This window comes from Typopeltis vanoorti, chromosome 1, assembly GCF_054136105.1.
Source record: "Typopeltis vanoorti isolate ZY-2024b chromosome 1, IOZ_Tvanoo_1.0, whole genome shotgun sequence".
NCBI classification, from domain to species: domain Eukaryota; kingdom Metazoa; phylum Arthropoda; class Arachnida; order Uropygi; family Thelyphonidae; genus Typopeltis; species Typopeltis vanoorti.
Genome location: NC_143549.1, coordinates 84,176,885 through 84,192,664, shown reverse-complemented (window position 1 = coordinate 84,192,664; position 15,780 = coordinate 84,176,885). Strand labels below are relative to the sequence as shown.

Below are 15,780 nucleotides of genomic sequence, written 5' to 3'. Positions count from 1 at the left end.
TCGCCATAGTTCAAGTCCCCCATAGTGATCACTCGCTTTACACATGCTAAACTAATTTGTCTGAACATTTCCTGCTCATCACCATTTATGGTCTGCAGCAACATCTAACTAAATATCTTGTTTTACAAACATCTATCTCACACCATATACTCTCAAATGCAATAGTGTTATTTCCACTGTGATTCTCCATCCTGAGAGGACACAAGTCATTTCCTGTCATGAGTAACACTTCTCCACAATCTAATGTTGTGGCCCTTTAAGAGGATTTCAATTACCTGGAAAGGTGGGAAAATAAATGGGGATTTCAGCTTAATGCAACTAGATATAAGGTTATAAAATTAGGGATCAACAAATAGGATGCTTCATACTCACTTGGTGGCATTATACTGAAAGAAGTGGAAACATCTCAGAGAAATGCTGAAATGTTGAGGAGGACATTAATTGCAAGACATAAAAGTGTGGTGGTCCCATTATAAAGCTTTGATCAGACCACATCTGGATTTCTGTGCTCAAATCTGGTCACCATGATTTGAAGGGGATGAAGTACTTTGGGGAGGATGCAGAAATGGATAACAAAAATATCAGGACTGTACGATATTGATGAGGATAGAATGAGGGCATGCAGACTGCAGAATTTGGCAAATAGGATACAAAGGATAGAGATGATCGAGACATTTAAGCTGTTGAAGAGTTATTGTGTTAGCAGGAGGGGAAGGAGCAAGGACAATGTGACATCCCTGGAAGATGCAAAAGGAAGTGGTGAGTAAAAGGGTAAGAAGTAAGTTTTTTGCATGGAGAATAGTAGAAGCATAGAACGTGTTGCCGGTGAGGAGGGTTGAATATTCATATAGTGGATGAGTTTAAGGAGTAGTATAATAGCCATTATGTTGAGTAGTGTTGAACTGTCCTCCCCAGTGAATCTTGTGATTCCATAGAGATCAGAATAATAATAATTCCAAGGATTAAAATTCAAACATGGATCGAAAATGTTAACATAGTGGAAATATTCATGATTTGCTTTTCTAGGATAAATTAAGCATTTAAGATATTATCACAACCTTCATATTGTTTGAATAGCAATGAAAGTTGATGGAAATCATTTATCATTAGAAATACAGATTTTTTTTTTTTGCCAAAAGAGAAAATTAATTCTTCACCATCCTAAATATGTCATTTTTGTAAAACAATTTGCATATCTTGTGAAATGTGAAGATAGATGAATTTTATAAATTCATGGGTCTTCAAATTTTTATATTCATGACGGGTTTTATTAGTGCTGTTATTAAATTTAAGAAAATGTTTCAAGTGAATATTTGAATTGATTCAATTATTTTATTGTTAATGTCTGTTCAGGTTAATCATTCAGTCTCAGTTAATTTGAAACATTTTGAGAAGTTGTGTATTATGATGAATGTTGACTTCTTATAGACAACAATGATCATAGCACACAATGTACTGGTATACTATTAATTGTTTGTTCATTCAAGCTAAATAAATCATTTTATTGATCTTAACTGATGCTCAAGCCATTTGAATACCTCATTTTGTTGACTATTTTTGCTAATTGTGTTGCTCTGGCAGTGTATTCTCCATTTCCTTTCAGTGATTCCAATCAAACCAATGCATATTTGGTAGGTATATTTCATAATTTTTTTAATACCTTGGTTATTCTACTGAATAACAGAATTTGTTAATAATTTGAAAAATATACAATTTGAATAATAATTATGGAAGTGATCACTATTTAGTCTTCAGCAGGATAAAATTGAATTTCATATTGAAAAGAATAACATGTAAGAAAGTTTTAAAGCGAATAAAAGTTGAGCAGCTCTCAGATGTGAACTGTAGACTAAAATACAGAAAGATTATTGAAAAGAAAATGAAAGAATTTGAGAACAGGAATCAAACCTTGGAGATTCAGTGGCAAACTCTGAAGAAAACATTGATTGATTCTGCCAGAGAGGCATGTGGTGAAGTTGTCTGCAAGGATAAAAAAAATCAGAACTCCCTGGTGGACACAGGAAGTTAAAGAGGCAGTGAAGGAAAAGAAGAAAGCATACCAAAAGTTCCTGTCAAATAAGTCAGCTTGTGCTCTTAGAGAATATAGAAACAAATGCAAGAATGCTAAACACTGTGTAAAACTAGCTAAACAAAGTCATGGGAGGACTTTGGCAAGAATATAGAAAATAAATATCAAGAAGGTGGCAAAATATTCTGGAGGTTGTTGAAGAAGCTTAAGAATGGAGGAAAGAGTGCTGTAAAGGAATTAGAGATGATAAAGGTGACATGAAAACGGGAGAAAAAGATATCCTTGAAGTATGGAGTAATTACTTAAAAAACTGCTAATGAAACAAGCAGTGATGACAGCACAGTGGTAAAAAACACTGACCAGGCATGCAGTCAGGAATACATATCCATACTTGAAGTAGAAAAAGCCATCAAAGGCTTGAAATGTGGAAAGGCAGCAGGAGTAGATGATATTCGAACAGAAATGCTGAAGTATGGTGGTATAAAAGTCTTACAGTGGCTGCACTGCATAGTTCAGAAAGCCTGGACAGAGGGACGAATTCCCGATGATTGGAGTAGAGCTCTCATAGTACCCATATATATAAAAAGGGAAATAAAACTACATGTGAGAATTACAGAGGTATTTCCCTACTGAGTGTTCCTGGCAAGATCTATGCAAGTATACTTGAGAAACAGTTGAGAAGAATTGTGGAAGAAAAGCTTGGTGAAGAACAAGCTGGATTCAGGCCAAATAGAGGCTGTCAGGATCAGATCATCACTTTACGACAAATAGTCGAGAAAGCATGGGAATATAACAAAGATCTGTATTTAAGTTTTGTTGATCTGGAAAAGGCATATGACAAGGTGCCAAGACAGAAGCTATTCAATACGAATAGTGTCAATGGGGCATTATATCAAGCAATACTTAGTCTTTATTTGAGTTGTAAGTCAGCAGTTAGAATTGAAGGAAGTACAGGAAGATGGTTTAATGTTAAATCTGGTGTGAGACAAGGATGTACATTATCCCCTCTGTTATTCATTATCTATATGGATCACATTATGAAGGAAAGTGGTATTAAACATGATATCAAAATTGGAGATGTTAATGTCAGCTCTTTGCTTTATGCGGATGATGTTATACTTCTAAATAAATCTGCTACAAGTTTGCAAGATTCTCTGACTAAATTGAATAGCTGTTGTAATAGATATGGTATGAAGGTCAGCAATAAAAAGACAAAGACAATGAAAATAGGCAGAATCATTGAAAATGTCAACTGTGTTGTGAATGGAGAACCTGTGGAACAAGTAAAACATTTCAGCTATTTAGGCACGATTTTTACTGAAGATGGTAAATTAAATATAGAAATAGACAAGAGAATCAGCAAAGCTGGTATGGTGGGAAGTCAATTGAATCAATTCATACGGAATAAGAGAGAAATTAGTTGGAACACTAAATTAGCTGTATACAAGACAGTGTTCAAACTAGTTTTAACTTATGGATCTGAGAGCTGGGTCAGAGGTAAAACACTTGACCAAAGACTAGAGACCACAGATATGAGAGTCCTGAGAAAGATTATAGGCGTGAACAGATGGCATCAATTTCAATATCATATTAAAAACGAGGATATTAGGAAAGAACTTGACATTGTCAGCATCCAGGAATGCATTACCAGAGCTAATCTCAGTGGTCACTTAAACAGAATAGGCGAGGAAAGATTAGCAAAACAAGTGTTCTCTGCCTGGTTGGCAGCAAAACAACCCAGAGGAAGACTAAGATATAGGTGGATTGATACAGTACAAAGTGCTTTAGATGATAGAAATATAAGATCTGGTAATGTTGGAGTCTTGACAAGTAACAGACTGATTTGGAGGAAAATTGTAGATAGGAAATTAATAATGATGTAATTTTTTTCATGTAGTACTATCATATCCTGTACACCCCCTTGAGGGTACATGGCAGGAATTTGATGATGATGATGATGAATAATTAAGGCCTAATCTGGAAACCATTCTATGATAAAATAATTTGAAGATGGAGAAGTCAGTAGTGCATGGGAGATACTCAAGGAATTGTTGACAACAGTGGCCGATTGTATACCCTTGATTGAAAAAGTAGAGCTATTTGGAGTCCAATGGATGACTAGAGAAATTAAACAGGAATTGCAAATGAAAAAGAGTTTATGGAAGGCATATAAACAGAAGTGGAGAGCAATTGCACAAGGAATATAAGGCTCAGGCTGGGAAGGTGATTAGTAAGTAGAGAAAAATTAGAATATGAGAAGAGACTAGCAGTGCAATCAGAAGAAAATTCCAACGGAGGTTTTTGCTATGCAGCCAGTAGTGCTAAATGATTTTGGACAGATTACCTTGCTTGATGGAGATTGGACTAAGGTGACAATACAGATGACAGTTCAGCTGTTTAATGATAATTTCATTAGTGTTCCATCCTGGTCAAGCAGGCTTTATTTCTTAGGGGGATAAGGAGTGGTGAAGTGTTAGAAGGGAATGAAGAGGATGTATTCTGAATACTGTGCACTAGATGTTAGTAAGGCATGGGACTGGATTGAATTTTCCGTGTGTTTTAAGGAATGTGCTGTGGAACTGACTGTTATTAACCTGGTTGTTTAATTAAAGTCTTGCAACGGGACAAGTGTTCCATTGCATAAAGGGTTGCGATGGAGGTATTAAACTATAATGAATTTAGTTTAATCCTTTATCCAAGTGTAAGCAAAACAAGTATCTTCAGGACTGAGGCAACTCATGGTAAAGGTGGACTAAGCTCTCATCACTTGTCTTATATCTCCCATAATTAGGCTGACCATACGTACCATCTTGAACGGGACAGTACCGTTTTTTTTTTTTCATATTTCCTATAATCATATATCAATATCATAGATACCAGTAATTTGTATAACCATGGAGTTACATTATTCGATACTAAATATCAATATCTGCAGTGATTTATTCAGAGAAAATACCACATGTTGACAACACTTGTGCATCTCAGATGCGGTGTCTGTTCTGCTGTAGCATTAGTTTTTGTTTTGCCTGTATGCTAACCGGTGGCTTTGTTATTCAATGCCGATGGTTCAAATTTCATATTTTTTAAAGTTTTAAGTCTTATTTTTTAAAGCTTTAAGTCTATCCTTGCAATGTCAAAGAGGCAAAACTGCAGTTTTAAAGAAATAATTCAAATTTATTAAACTGCACAAGCTGAATGGAAAGAAATACAGGATGGCCTGAACGAGGAACTCATCACTCATACAGTAACAGAAAAAACTCGTGTATTCGATCAGTAGACCACCTCATAAAATCTATACTGTTAAGAGAATATTTTCTGTTATGAACAATATGTGATCAAAGGAGAATCACGAAATCTAGATTAAGTGTTGAGACAATGAGGGCTATGTTAGTTGTAAGACAAAATTGTGTCATGGAGTGCGAGAAGTTTTATGATAGGTGTTGAAAGGTCGAAATTTGCTGTGTAAGATCACTTCATCGGAGAAATAATTATGGTACGATCATGGTGAAATACAGTCCTCTGTGACATACAGTACCTACATTTTTGCGTGAGTTCTGTCACTGAAGAATAATGGTAAGCTCAATTTGTTTATGTAATAAAACTTTTTTTATTGTCTTACTTTTTCATGAATACAGAATATTCCATAAACCCTGTCCTGTTTTTGTCATCTCAATGTGCCATTTGTCTCAAAGAAATATGGTCAGCCTACTCATAATGCAAAGCACATCTCCTTGTGGACATGTATAATGCTATGCATCAAGGGAAAGGCCACTACCCAGACCGGTTTCGACCTTTATTGAGGTCTCATCAGTGGGAACCAGACCCAGAGGTGGTGATACTAAGGTGGAAGTAATGGAGAAGTCATATTTACCCATATGAGTTTCCAAAAGGTGTCTCACCTTATTATTAAATTACTCTGGATTTAGAGAAAGATGTTCGAAGTTTTTTTTCCCACTTGGTTAGACTATAATAAATTTAGTTTAATCCTTTATCCAAGTGTAAGCAAACAAAGTTTGCACCTGAAGTATCTTCAGGACTGAGGCAACTTGTGGTAAAGGTGAACCAAGCTCTCATCACTTGTCTTAGTATCTCCCATAATGCAAAGCATATCTCCTTGCGGACATGTATAATGCTATGCATTAAGGAAAGGGCCGCTACCCAGACCGGTTTCGACCTTTATTGAGGTCTCAGTATTAAACTATAGTTAGTTTGTATTTATTCTGTAGTTAAGATTTTGCAGACTTGTTAAGAACTTGTAGAAAGATGCAGGCAATGTTATTTATGCAGGCCGGCATGGATTTGTTTTAGTAATTTGATTACTTTTTACAATAGAGAAACAAGAGCATTGGATGAGGGTAAGGTACATGTCATTTGGGGGGGGGGGGGGATTTTGCAGGGGCTTCTAAGAGGGCCAAATGACAAGTTGGTTTTTGAGTTGCATCATTTATATATGGGGGATATCAATGATTGGTAACTGGCTTTCTAATCGATATCAGAATTGTATATGGATGAGCAGTATCAAGAAGTGGGAAGCGAAGGTTAAGGGATTCCACTTGGTTCAGAACTGTGTCCATTATTTTTCAGTCTTTATATTAATGATATTGTCAGTGGACTACAGGGAGATATTCAGTTGCTTGCAGAGGATGTAAAGCTTGGGAGGGTTATTAATAATAGTGCTTATGTTTTGGCTCTTCAAGAAGATTCAAATAAGTTGGAAAGCTTGGCAAATGAATGAGGACTTGAGTTTAATACAACTAAATGCAAGGTTTTGAAATTTGGGATCCACAGATGGAATGCCTCATAGGCACTTAGTGAAGTTATACTGGAAAGAAGTGGAGGAAGCAAGGGATTTTGGGGGGTAATTGTAGATAAAACATTTTGAAGTTCAGAGGACATATTGCAAAGGTTGTGAAGACATATGTGAGAGCGAGAACGGTCAATGAGTTTAAGGAGTGGTATGATAGACTGTGTTTCTTAAGGGGGACCTCTCCTCGATGAATCTTGACAGACTTTATGTTCTTAGGAAGGACCTCCCACGATGAGTCTTTTGACTCCATGGAGGCCTGAATAATAATAATAATAATAAAATAATAATATCAGAGAACTGCTGGTATGTATTCACAACCTTTGCATGAGAACATCATGACAGATAAAGAGGTGGTGGTGGTGGTTAGTCCTATAGTATAAAGCTTTGATCAGACCATAATGGATTTCTGTGATCAAATTTGGTTGTTGGGATTTGCAGTGGTGAATAATGAAAATGATATCAGGACAGTGCTCACTATGATGATAGACTGAATGCATGTGTTTGATAGATAGAACACAGTAGATGGGAGGATTTGATTGAGACATGCAAGTTGCCAAAGGATTATTGAATTGACACTTGGGAGATTTTTTGTATAAGGGAAAAGAACTAGGATGAAGGGTGATCATCTGAGTTGCAGAAGGAATTTGTGGGTGCCAAGCAGTAAGAAGTAAGTGTTTTGCATGGAGAGTGCAGGACCATGGAATGCATTGCCTTTGGTGAAAGGACAAAACAGTAAACGAGATTCAGGAGGTGTGATAGACTTTGTGTTGTCTGGGGTTGACCTCCCACAACGAATCTTGTGGCCCTCTTAGAGGTCAGGAATATAATAATGTTGGCATGCCAGTAGTTTAAAATTAATTATTAACCAGTGGCCAGACTAAGCTGAATATTGGGATCTCAATATGTGCCCACAGGTAGAATTTTCCAAAATTCCCGCTGACTACTATTGTATGCTTGTGGAAAGTATGCTCAGTAGGATTGCTGTAGTTATTATTATTACGCCAAGACCTAATGGAGTCAAAGACTCATCTGGGAGGTCCTTTTATCACACACCTCATCATACCGTGTCTTAAACACACTCAAACTCCTTGCAGACACCACACTCTCAGGCAAGGCATTCCAATCATTCACAACTCTGCACGATAAAAACCTGCCTCTCACTACCCTACTCACACCCTGTTTATACAGTTTCCAGAGATGACCTCTGGTTCTCCTCTGATCTCCCACTATTCTCTGTAGAACTTCTCCACCATTGATCTTATAACAACCCCTTACCAAATTGTAGGTCTCTATCATATCTCCCCTCTTCCTCCTCTCCACCAGACTCTGCAAATTACATATTCTCAATCTTTCCTCATACTCAACATTCCAGAGGTCAGAAACTACCTTAGTCAGTCGCCTTTGGACCCATTCCAACATCTCTTCATCCTTCTGAAAACCCGGTGACCAAATCTGGGCACAATAGTCCATGTGTGGCCTAATCAAAGCCTTATACAACGGAACAAGAATCTCCCTACTTCTACACGTCAGTGTCCTCCGCATCATTCCCAGAAGCCTTTGTGTTGTCTTCACAGTTTTGGCAATGTGTCCCCTAAATTTTAGATCCTTATCCACTATCACTCCCAGATCTCTTATTTCCTCTACCTCCAACAATATATCCTCACCAAACGTAAATTCTGCATCCCATCTTTGTTTTCCAAATTTTAAAACTTTACATTTTGCAACATTGAACTCATATCCCCATTTCTGTAGGAGTTGCCAAATGGTGTGCCACCCTTTTTTTAATAAATTACTCTGGATTTAGAGAAAGATGTTGAAAGTTTATTTTTCACTTGGTTAGAGTATAATAAATTTAGTTTAATCCTTTATCCAAGTGTGGGCAAACAAAGTTTGCGCACACTTGGATAAAGTGTGCGCAAACTATAAAATCCAGAGTAATTTATTAAAAGAAAAAGGGGTGGCACACCATTTGGCAACTCCTATAGGTAGAGATGACCTGCTAATACTTCTGCCTGGTATCTCCACTTGGGCCTGGCTCCCACTGAAGAGACCTCAATAAAGGTCGAAACTAGTCTGGGTTGTGGCCCTTCCCTTAATGCATAACATTAGACATATCTGCAAGGAGATGTGTTTTGCATCATGGGAGATACTGAGATAGGAGTGTTGGTAGCTTGCTCCACCTTTGCAAGGAGTGTCCTGGTGTTGTACCACCTTACCCCAGTCCTGAAGATACTTTCAGGCACAAACTTTGTTTGCCCACACTTGGATAAAGGATTAAACTAAATTTATTATACTCTAACCAAGTGAAAAATAAACTTGCAACATTAAGGTAGGCAACATGGCTGTTTGTTCCTAACACACTATGGTTTGTGACTTCTTTCCAAGCAGTGTATGCTGGCATATATGGATATAAAAATGCTGCTTGAAATCAAAATTTTCCACAACTTCAGTATGATAAATATGATATGCCAGCCTGGTTGGCCGAGTGGTTAGCATAATCTGCTCTCCAGCCAAAAGGCTGTGGGTTCGAATCCTGCCACGGACATGGTGTTTGTGATTGTCTGTGAAAATACTAGTGGTGATGGTGGTGGTAGATAGCAACGATGTAGATCGTGATGGTAGTTGTGGTTCGTTGTACAGTTGGTGGATTGAGTTGTGGAGATTAAGTTGTAGAGCAGGAGCCCTCCCTGGAGGTGTCACATGATAATAATAATAAACCATCATTCCAATTCAAGATAGGGGTAAGAAACATAGCTTCAGAACTCTCCTTAAACAGACATTTATGTCTAAAACTGACTGTTTACATGGATGAATTTTTAGTGCTTCTAAAGGATTCTATGTTCAGTATTAACACTATGTTAAATCAGACTGGACTGTTGTGATTCACTGTTATAGACGTTTGGGTTCACTAGTTCTCTTTTCTGAAGTAGGCAGAAAAAACAGAGGTTAGACTGCATGCGTCTAATACCAACACTGTGTAAACAAAGAAGATTTTCCCTATTGGTTAGCAAAAATACTGAAAAGTTTATTTCAAGTTTAAATGCAGTGATGAACTAGAGCGTCAATATTCTGGAACATAATACTTGGATAGCTTCAGTGATCAAGCAAGAAGTCAATGGACACCATAGTGTGAGCAACAAACAGCCATAGCACCCACTTTAATAATATGTAGGACCTCCTTTCATTGCGATGACTTCAGTAATCCTATAGGGCATAGTTTCCAGAAGCATACTATAGTGATCAATGGGAATTTTCGACCATTCTACCTGTAGGCATGTAATGAGATCCTGGACTGTTCTGGGCTGGACATCCCTTGACCTTACCCTACACTTTAGTTCATCAAGGCTCTGTGGAGGCTATTCAAGTATGGTGATGTTCATGTCCACAAATCATGCAGTTACAGCAGCAGCCTCATGACATTATTATTATTATTACCCAAGACCTCATGGAGTCAAAGACTCATCTGGGAGGTCCTTTTATCACACACCTCATCATACCGTGTCTTAAACACACTCAAACTCCTTGCAGACACCACACTCTCAGGCAAGGCATTCCAATTATTTATAACTCTGCATGAAAAAACCTGCCTCTCACTCCCCTACTCACACCCTCTTTATACAGTTTCCACGGATGACCTCTGGTTCTACCCCGATCTCCCACTATTTTCTGTAGAACTTCTCCACCATTGATCCTATAACAACCCCTTACCAACTTGTAGGTCTCTATCATATCTCCCCTCCTCCTCCTCCTCCTGTCCACCAGACTCTGCAAATTACATCTTCTCAATTTTTCCTTATACTCGACATTCCAGAGGTCAGAAACTATCTTAGTCAGTCGCCTTTGGACCCTTTCCAACATCTCTTCATCCTTCTGAAAACCCGGTGACCAAATCTGGGCACAATAGTCCATATGTGGCCAGATCAAATCCTTGTACAACGGAAAAACAATCTCCCTACTTCTATAAGTCAGTGTCCTCCACATCATTCTCAGAAGCCTTTGTGTTGTCTTCACAATTTTGGCTATGTGTCCCCTAAATTTCAGATCCTTATCCACTATCACCCCAAGATCGTTTATTCCCTCCACCTCCAACAATATATCCTCATCAAGCATAAATTCTGCATCCCATCTTTGTTTTCCAAATTTTAAAACCCCCTTACATTTTGAAACATTGAACTCACATCTCCATTTCCGTGCCCAATCACTCAATTTATTCAAGGCTTCTTGTAAGGCCAAAACATCTTCTCTACTCTTCATGGTTCGTCCCAACTTTGCGTCATTTGCAAACAACTGAATATCTCCATCCAAATCTTCACCAATATCATTAATATATAATTACTTAAAATAAAGAGCCAGTAGGCTTCACTTCAGCGATGTAACATTATTTAAATGAAGGGGATACTGCCATCCCTGGAAGTTATGTGGGATTTAATATCCCCTTCATTTAAATAATTAATATATAAATTAAATTACATGGTGCATTGTCTTGCTGAAAGGGACAATGGTCAATTCTTTAGAAATGTCACAAAGCAGGAAACATTGTATTGTCCAGAATGTTCAGATACTTCTTGAAGTTTAATACTCATGGCATCACCAACGGAGGTCTGAGGCCAAACCAGAAAAAACATGACCATACTACCAAAACGGTACCGCTCAATTTCATATTTGGACTTACTCATTCTAGTGAGAGAAGTTCACCAGGAATCTGCCACACCTACACCCATCTATATGCTTGGTAGAAGGTGTGTAGTGTGATTCGTTGCTTCACAGCATATCTTTCCAAGATTTCACAGCCCATTGCACATGCTCTTTACACCACTGAAGACTATGCTGAATGTTGGTTGGTAATGTGGGGCTTGCATATTGCAGTTACCATGGAAACCCATGTTGCAATCCTAGGTTGTTCTGAATGTTCTTGTGCAAATTCGTGTTCCAGGTGTGCCCAGAACTCCATATTCAATGTGTTGGCTGACCAATGGCAGTGTTTATATATTATCCTTTGTAGTACTCTATGGTCATGTTTGGTGAGAGTGGCTAGTCATCCACTGTGGGTAGCACTTTCAGTTGACTCCCTGCACTTCTATCTCGTTATGGTATCACTGATTGTTGATTTGTTATGACCCAATTTGTCAACAATTTGCCAAACAGATAGGCCTGCAGCGTGCCATCATATTACAATGCCTCTTTCAAACTTTATCAGTTCCCTTGTTGCAGTCTTTTCACTCAGACACATTCCTCCAATTTATGCTGCCTAGAAACATGTGACTCATTGGCATGATGTACCTTACCCATGAGGTGTCCATTGACTTCTTTCCAAGCAGTGAAGTTATTAAAAAAAGAAAAAAGGCTGAGATCATGGGTCATGTATACTCTGGGTATAAAATCCGAACCTTTGAATTTGGCAATAGAAAACGTCCCCAAGCAGTTGTCCAGCTCCTGCTATAAAGTACTAGATAGCAGTGTTATATTAATCATATGTACAGTGTTCTAATAAGCTTTTTGGCTTGTTAATATATAATCATATTAATAATATTGAGTGGGCTGGACATATGGGCAGGTGAATGGAGGTATCGGTTTGATGCAGCAAAATGTAAGGTCTTGGGGTTTGGGATACTGCATACTCTATTGGAGGATCTATACTGGAGGAAGTAGGAGAGACAAGAGATCTGGGGTTGATGATTTATAGAAACCTGAAATTTTGGGGACATATGGCAAAGGTGGTGAAGGTAACACAGAGGATTGCTGTAATAATCAGAAGGACGTTGACCTGCAGAGATAAAATAGTTATCATTCCATTGTATCATTCAAGACCCCCTGATCAGACCATACTTCGACTATTGTTCTTGGATTTGGTCTCCAGGATTTGAAGGGGATAAATTAACTGTGAAATGGGTACAAAGGCGGATAACAAAGACAGTTTCAGGACTGTACAATGTTAGTTATGAGGATCGGCTGAGGGAATGTGGACTGCAAAGTCTGGTTGATAGAAGAAGGAAAGGTGATATGGTTGAGACTTTTAAATTATTGGGAGGTGGTTACAGGGTTGACACTGGGGAGTTCTTTCGCTTAGTTGAACAGTGGAAAGGAGTGATGACAAGGAACCATCCCTGGAAGGTTCGAAAGGAAACTGTGAGCAAGAAGGTGAGGAGTGGTTTCTTTGCATGGAGGGTGGTTGAACCATGAAATGCATTGCCTGATAGAGTGGTGAGAAGGAGAACAGTCAATGAGTTTAAGGGGTGGTATGATAGACTTTGTGTTTCCTAGAAAGGACCTCCCGCGATGTCTTTTGACTCCATGGAGGCCTGAATAATAATAATAATATATTTTGTATATAAATATTTAATAAATATATTCATTACTTTTGGAACACTTGTCACAGATTCTCAACTAGATTTTTCAAATTAGCTTTCGTTTTTGTATCACTGAGGACAGAATGAATGATTTGTTATGAAATATTTAATGTTTTAAGTTAAACAATAAACATACATTGGCTACTATGTATACTGGCATACTTAAACTATAGATTACATAATTTATTTTGTTCTTATGTGATTATGGAGTTTATACTGTTGGAAAGATGTAATGAGTATCTGTCATATTGTGTACTTTATGCATTCATGCTCCTCACATTCTGGCAATGCATTCATTCCTCCATAACTTTCTTACTCTCCTTCTAAAAAAAAAAAAAGATCTCCTTGCTCCATTGTTCACTGTGCTTTTGTACAGCTTCCAGTGTGATGAACTTGTTCTCCCTTCTGTCGCTATTCACCCTCCACTTATTTTGTTCAATCAGTTGTTTGTTTTCAATTCAATATATCCAATTCAGAGTTAACCTAATGTTAATTTCTCTAGAATTTTCATAATAAATAACCTTGTTATATTTCATAACAGCCCATCCATGGTAGAAATGTACTATAGGTTTGCTAATAACCTTTTGTGAATGGAAACCACATAAAAAAAAAAAATAAAAAATAAAAATTAAAAGTTTCGTGCAGGAAGTTTAAATCTATTTTGAACTATTTTTCTGAAATTTTAACTTTTGAACTTACTTTGCATACAGATGTATTACTTAGTTTGAATTTTTATTTCAGGAAAAAGTAGAATATGTTTTTTTAGTGATCTTTACTGCAGAATGTGTAATGAAGATAATTGCATATGGATTAGTTCTTCATCCAGGTGCATATTTACGCAATACATGGAACTTGCTTGATTTTGTAATTGTAGTAATTGGGTAAGTGCTTTATATTTGCTTTTTCAACTAAATTACACACACAAATAACCCATTAGGAAAAAACCTTAAAATAAGAAAGAAGAAAAATTTGTTTCAAATAAGTCAAGTTAGATTAATGTTTAAATGTTTATTTAAACATAAATAAAAAATAATACTAAAAATATAAATGTTTATTTATATTTTGATAAACTTTGGTTTACCAGTGAGTATCATATGGTGTATCATATCATAGTGAGAACAGCTGTAAATATCTGAATAATTTGATAATAAATAATATAAATTGTTTTAGATGATGAACATTTATGTAAATAAACACTGACTTCTGAAACCATGGTGGGAATGATAACAGGACTTTAAAAAAGTGCATTTCATCTCTAATACAGCTTAATGTTTGTAAACAAATGCCTGGAGCATTAGTCTTCCAAATTCATATATGCAGTGCTTTTTTTCTGGAAAAAAAAGGTGCTGGTACTCACCATGAAGATGTTATTACATCAACTCCCACACTTTTAATATATCCTCTGTTATGCATTTGTCGTCTCTAGATTGCTTCTTGATTTTGGTATCAACTGCACAATAACGACCTCGGAGCAGCTGTGAGTCTACATATTTGCTAAGGTTGAACTGAGTGAGAGGAAATCCTACTATCCTGATGAACATCAGTGCAGAAGTTGTCCGTACAAGCAGAGATGACCTAGACGAAGTTACTATAAGATTCATCTGAGAGAAACCTCTTTCACATTTACTGGAAGATATTGCAATTGTGCCAAAAGTGTGCTTTAGAGGAAGTAGTATGTCCAGGACTTTATTTTCTTGAAGATATTCACGGAAACCGAACTGCTTTTCTTTCATTTAAGTGAAATTTGCATGCTAACTTTTTAATTTCAGCTTTACCAAATGTCAGATGCTTCCCAGGATTTTCCAGCCAATACTTGTAATCTAAAATCTTAGCACATTCAGGCAAATCAGCATCATCTCCTTCAATCAGATGCATTCGAACAGCTTCTTTCAGACTTTTATAGAAAGCAGATGAACTTATTGCAGTTGCAGGACTGTGTCTTTCATATTTGTGGAGCTCAATTCTTTTGAACTTCACGTTCTTCTGACTTTGAAGAGAAATACCGTAGTATGGACCAGGATTTTCAATTCTTTCTTCAGAAGATTGAACTGTATTCTATATCTTCCCATCTGCTTTATACAAGTCGATTTTTCTCTCTTGTAAATCTAGACTTAGTTCACTAAGTTCTTGGACATCATACACATAAGGCCCAAATCAAGAATATACTCGCAAGACATTATTTTTCTTAAAAGGCCCTTATAAAGGAAGCGATCTGTTTTGCTTCTTCTGCTGTCTCCTTTTGCCTCCAGAAAGTGATGGACGAGGGCTTCAAAGTCTTGCCACACTGCAGAAACAGTGTGAAAGCTAGATGCAACCCAGCGAGTGCTTAATTTTAAGAAGTTGAAGTTCTAGTGTCGCTGCACATTCCTGCAGTTCCCTAGCATTCTTAGGTGAAGCATGATAAGTCACAGAAAGTTTGTTCACAAAACTCTTAAAGCGATTCACTCCTGCCATATTGTTCACTGTGTCACGAACAGACAATTCAAGGTGATGGCCAGCACAAATGCTAGAAAATAACACTAGGAAACTTCTCTTGCATTAGCCTCCTTACACCATTATGCACACCAAACAACATGGCTGCACCATCACAAGTTACA

General features: G+C 37.2%; 1 protein-coding gene across 1 annotated transcript in view; it reads left to right on the top strand.

The window, feature by feature from the left end:
• Positions 1–15,780, top strand: part of LOC150110163 (muscle calcium channel subunit alpha-1-like) — a 1,246,847-nt gene that overhangs the window by 22,435 nt on the left and 1,208,632 nt on the right. Inside the window, exons 3-4 of the mRNA XM_090391329.1 lie at positions 1,526–1,631; positions 13,925–14,064. Coding sequence (XP_090247455.1) covers positions 1,526–1,631; positions 13,925–14,064 — 246 coding nt within the window. The remainder of the gene's footprint in view (positions 1–1,525; positions 1,632–13,924; positions 14,065–15,780) is intronic.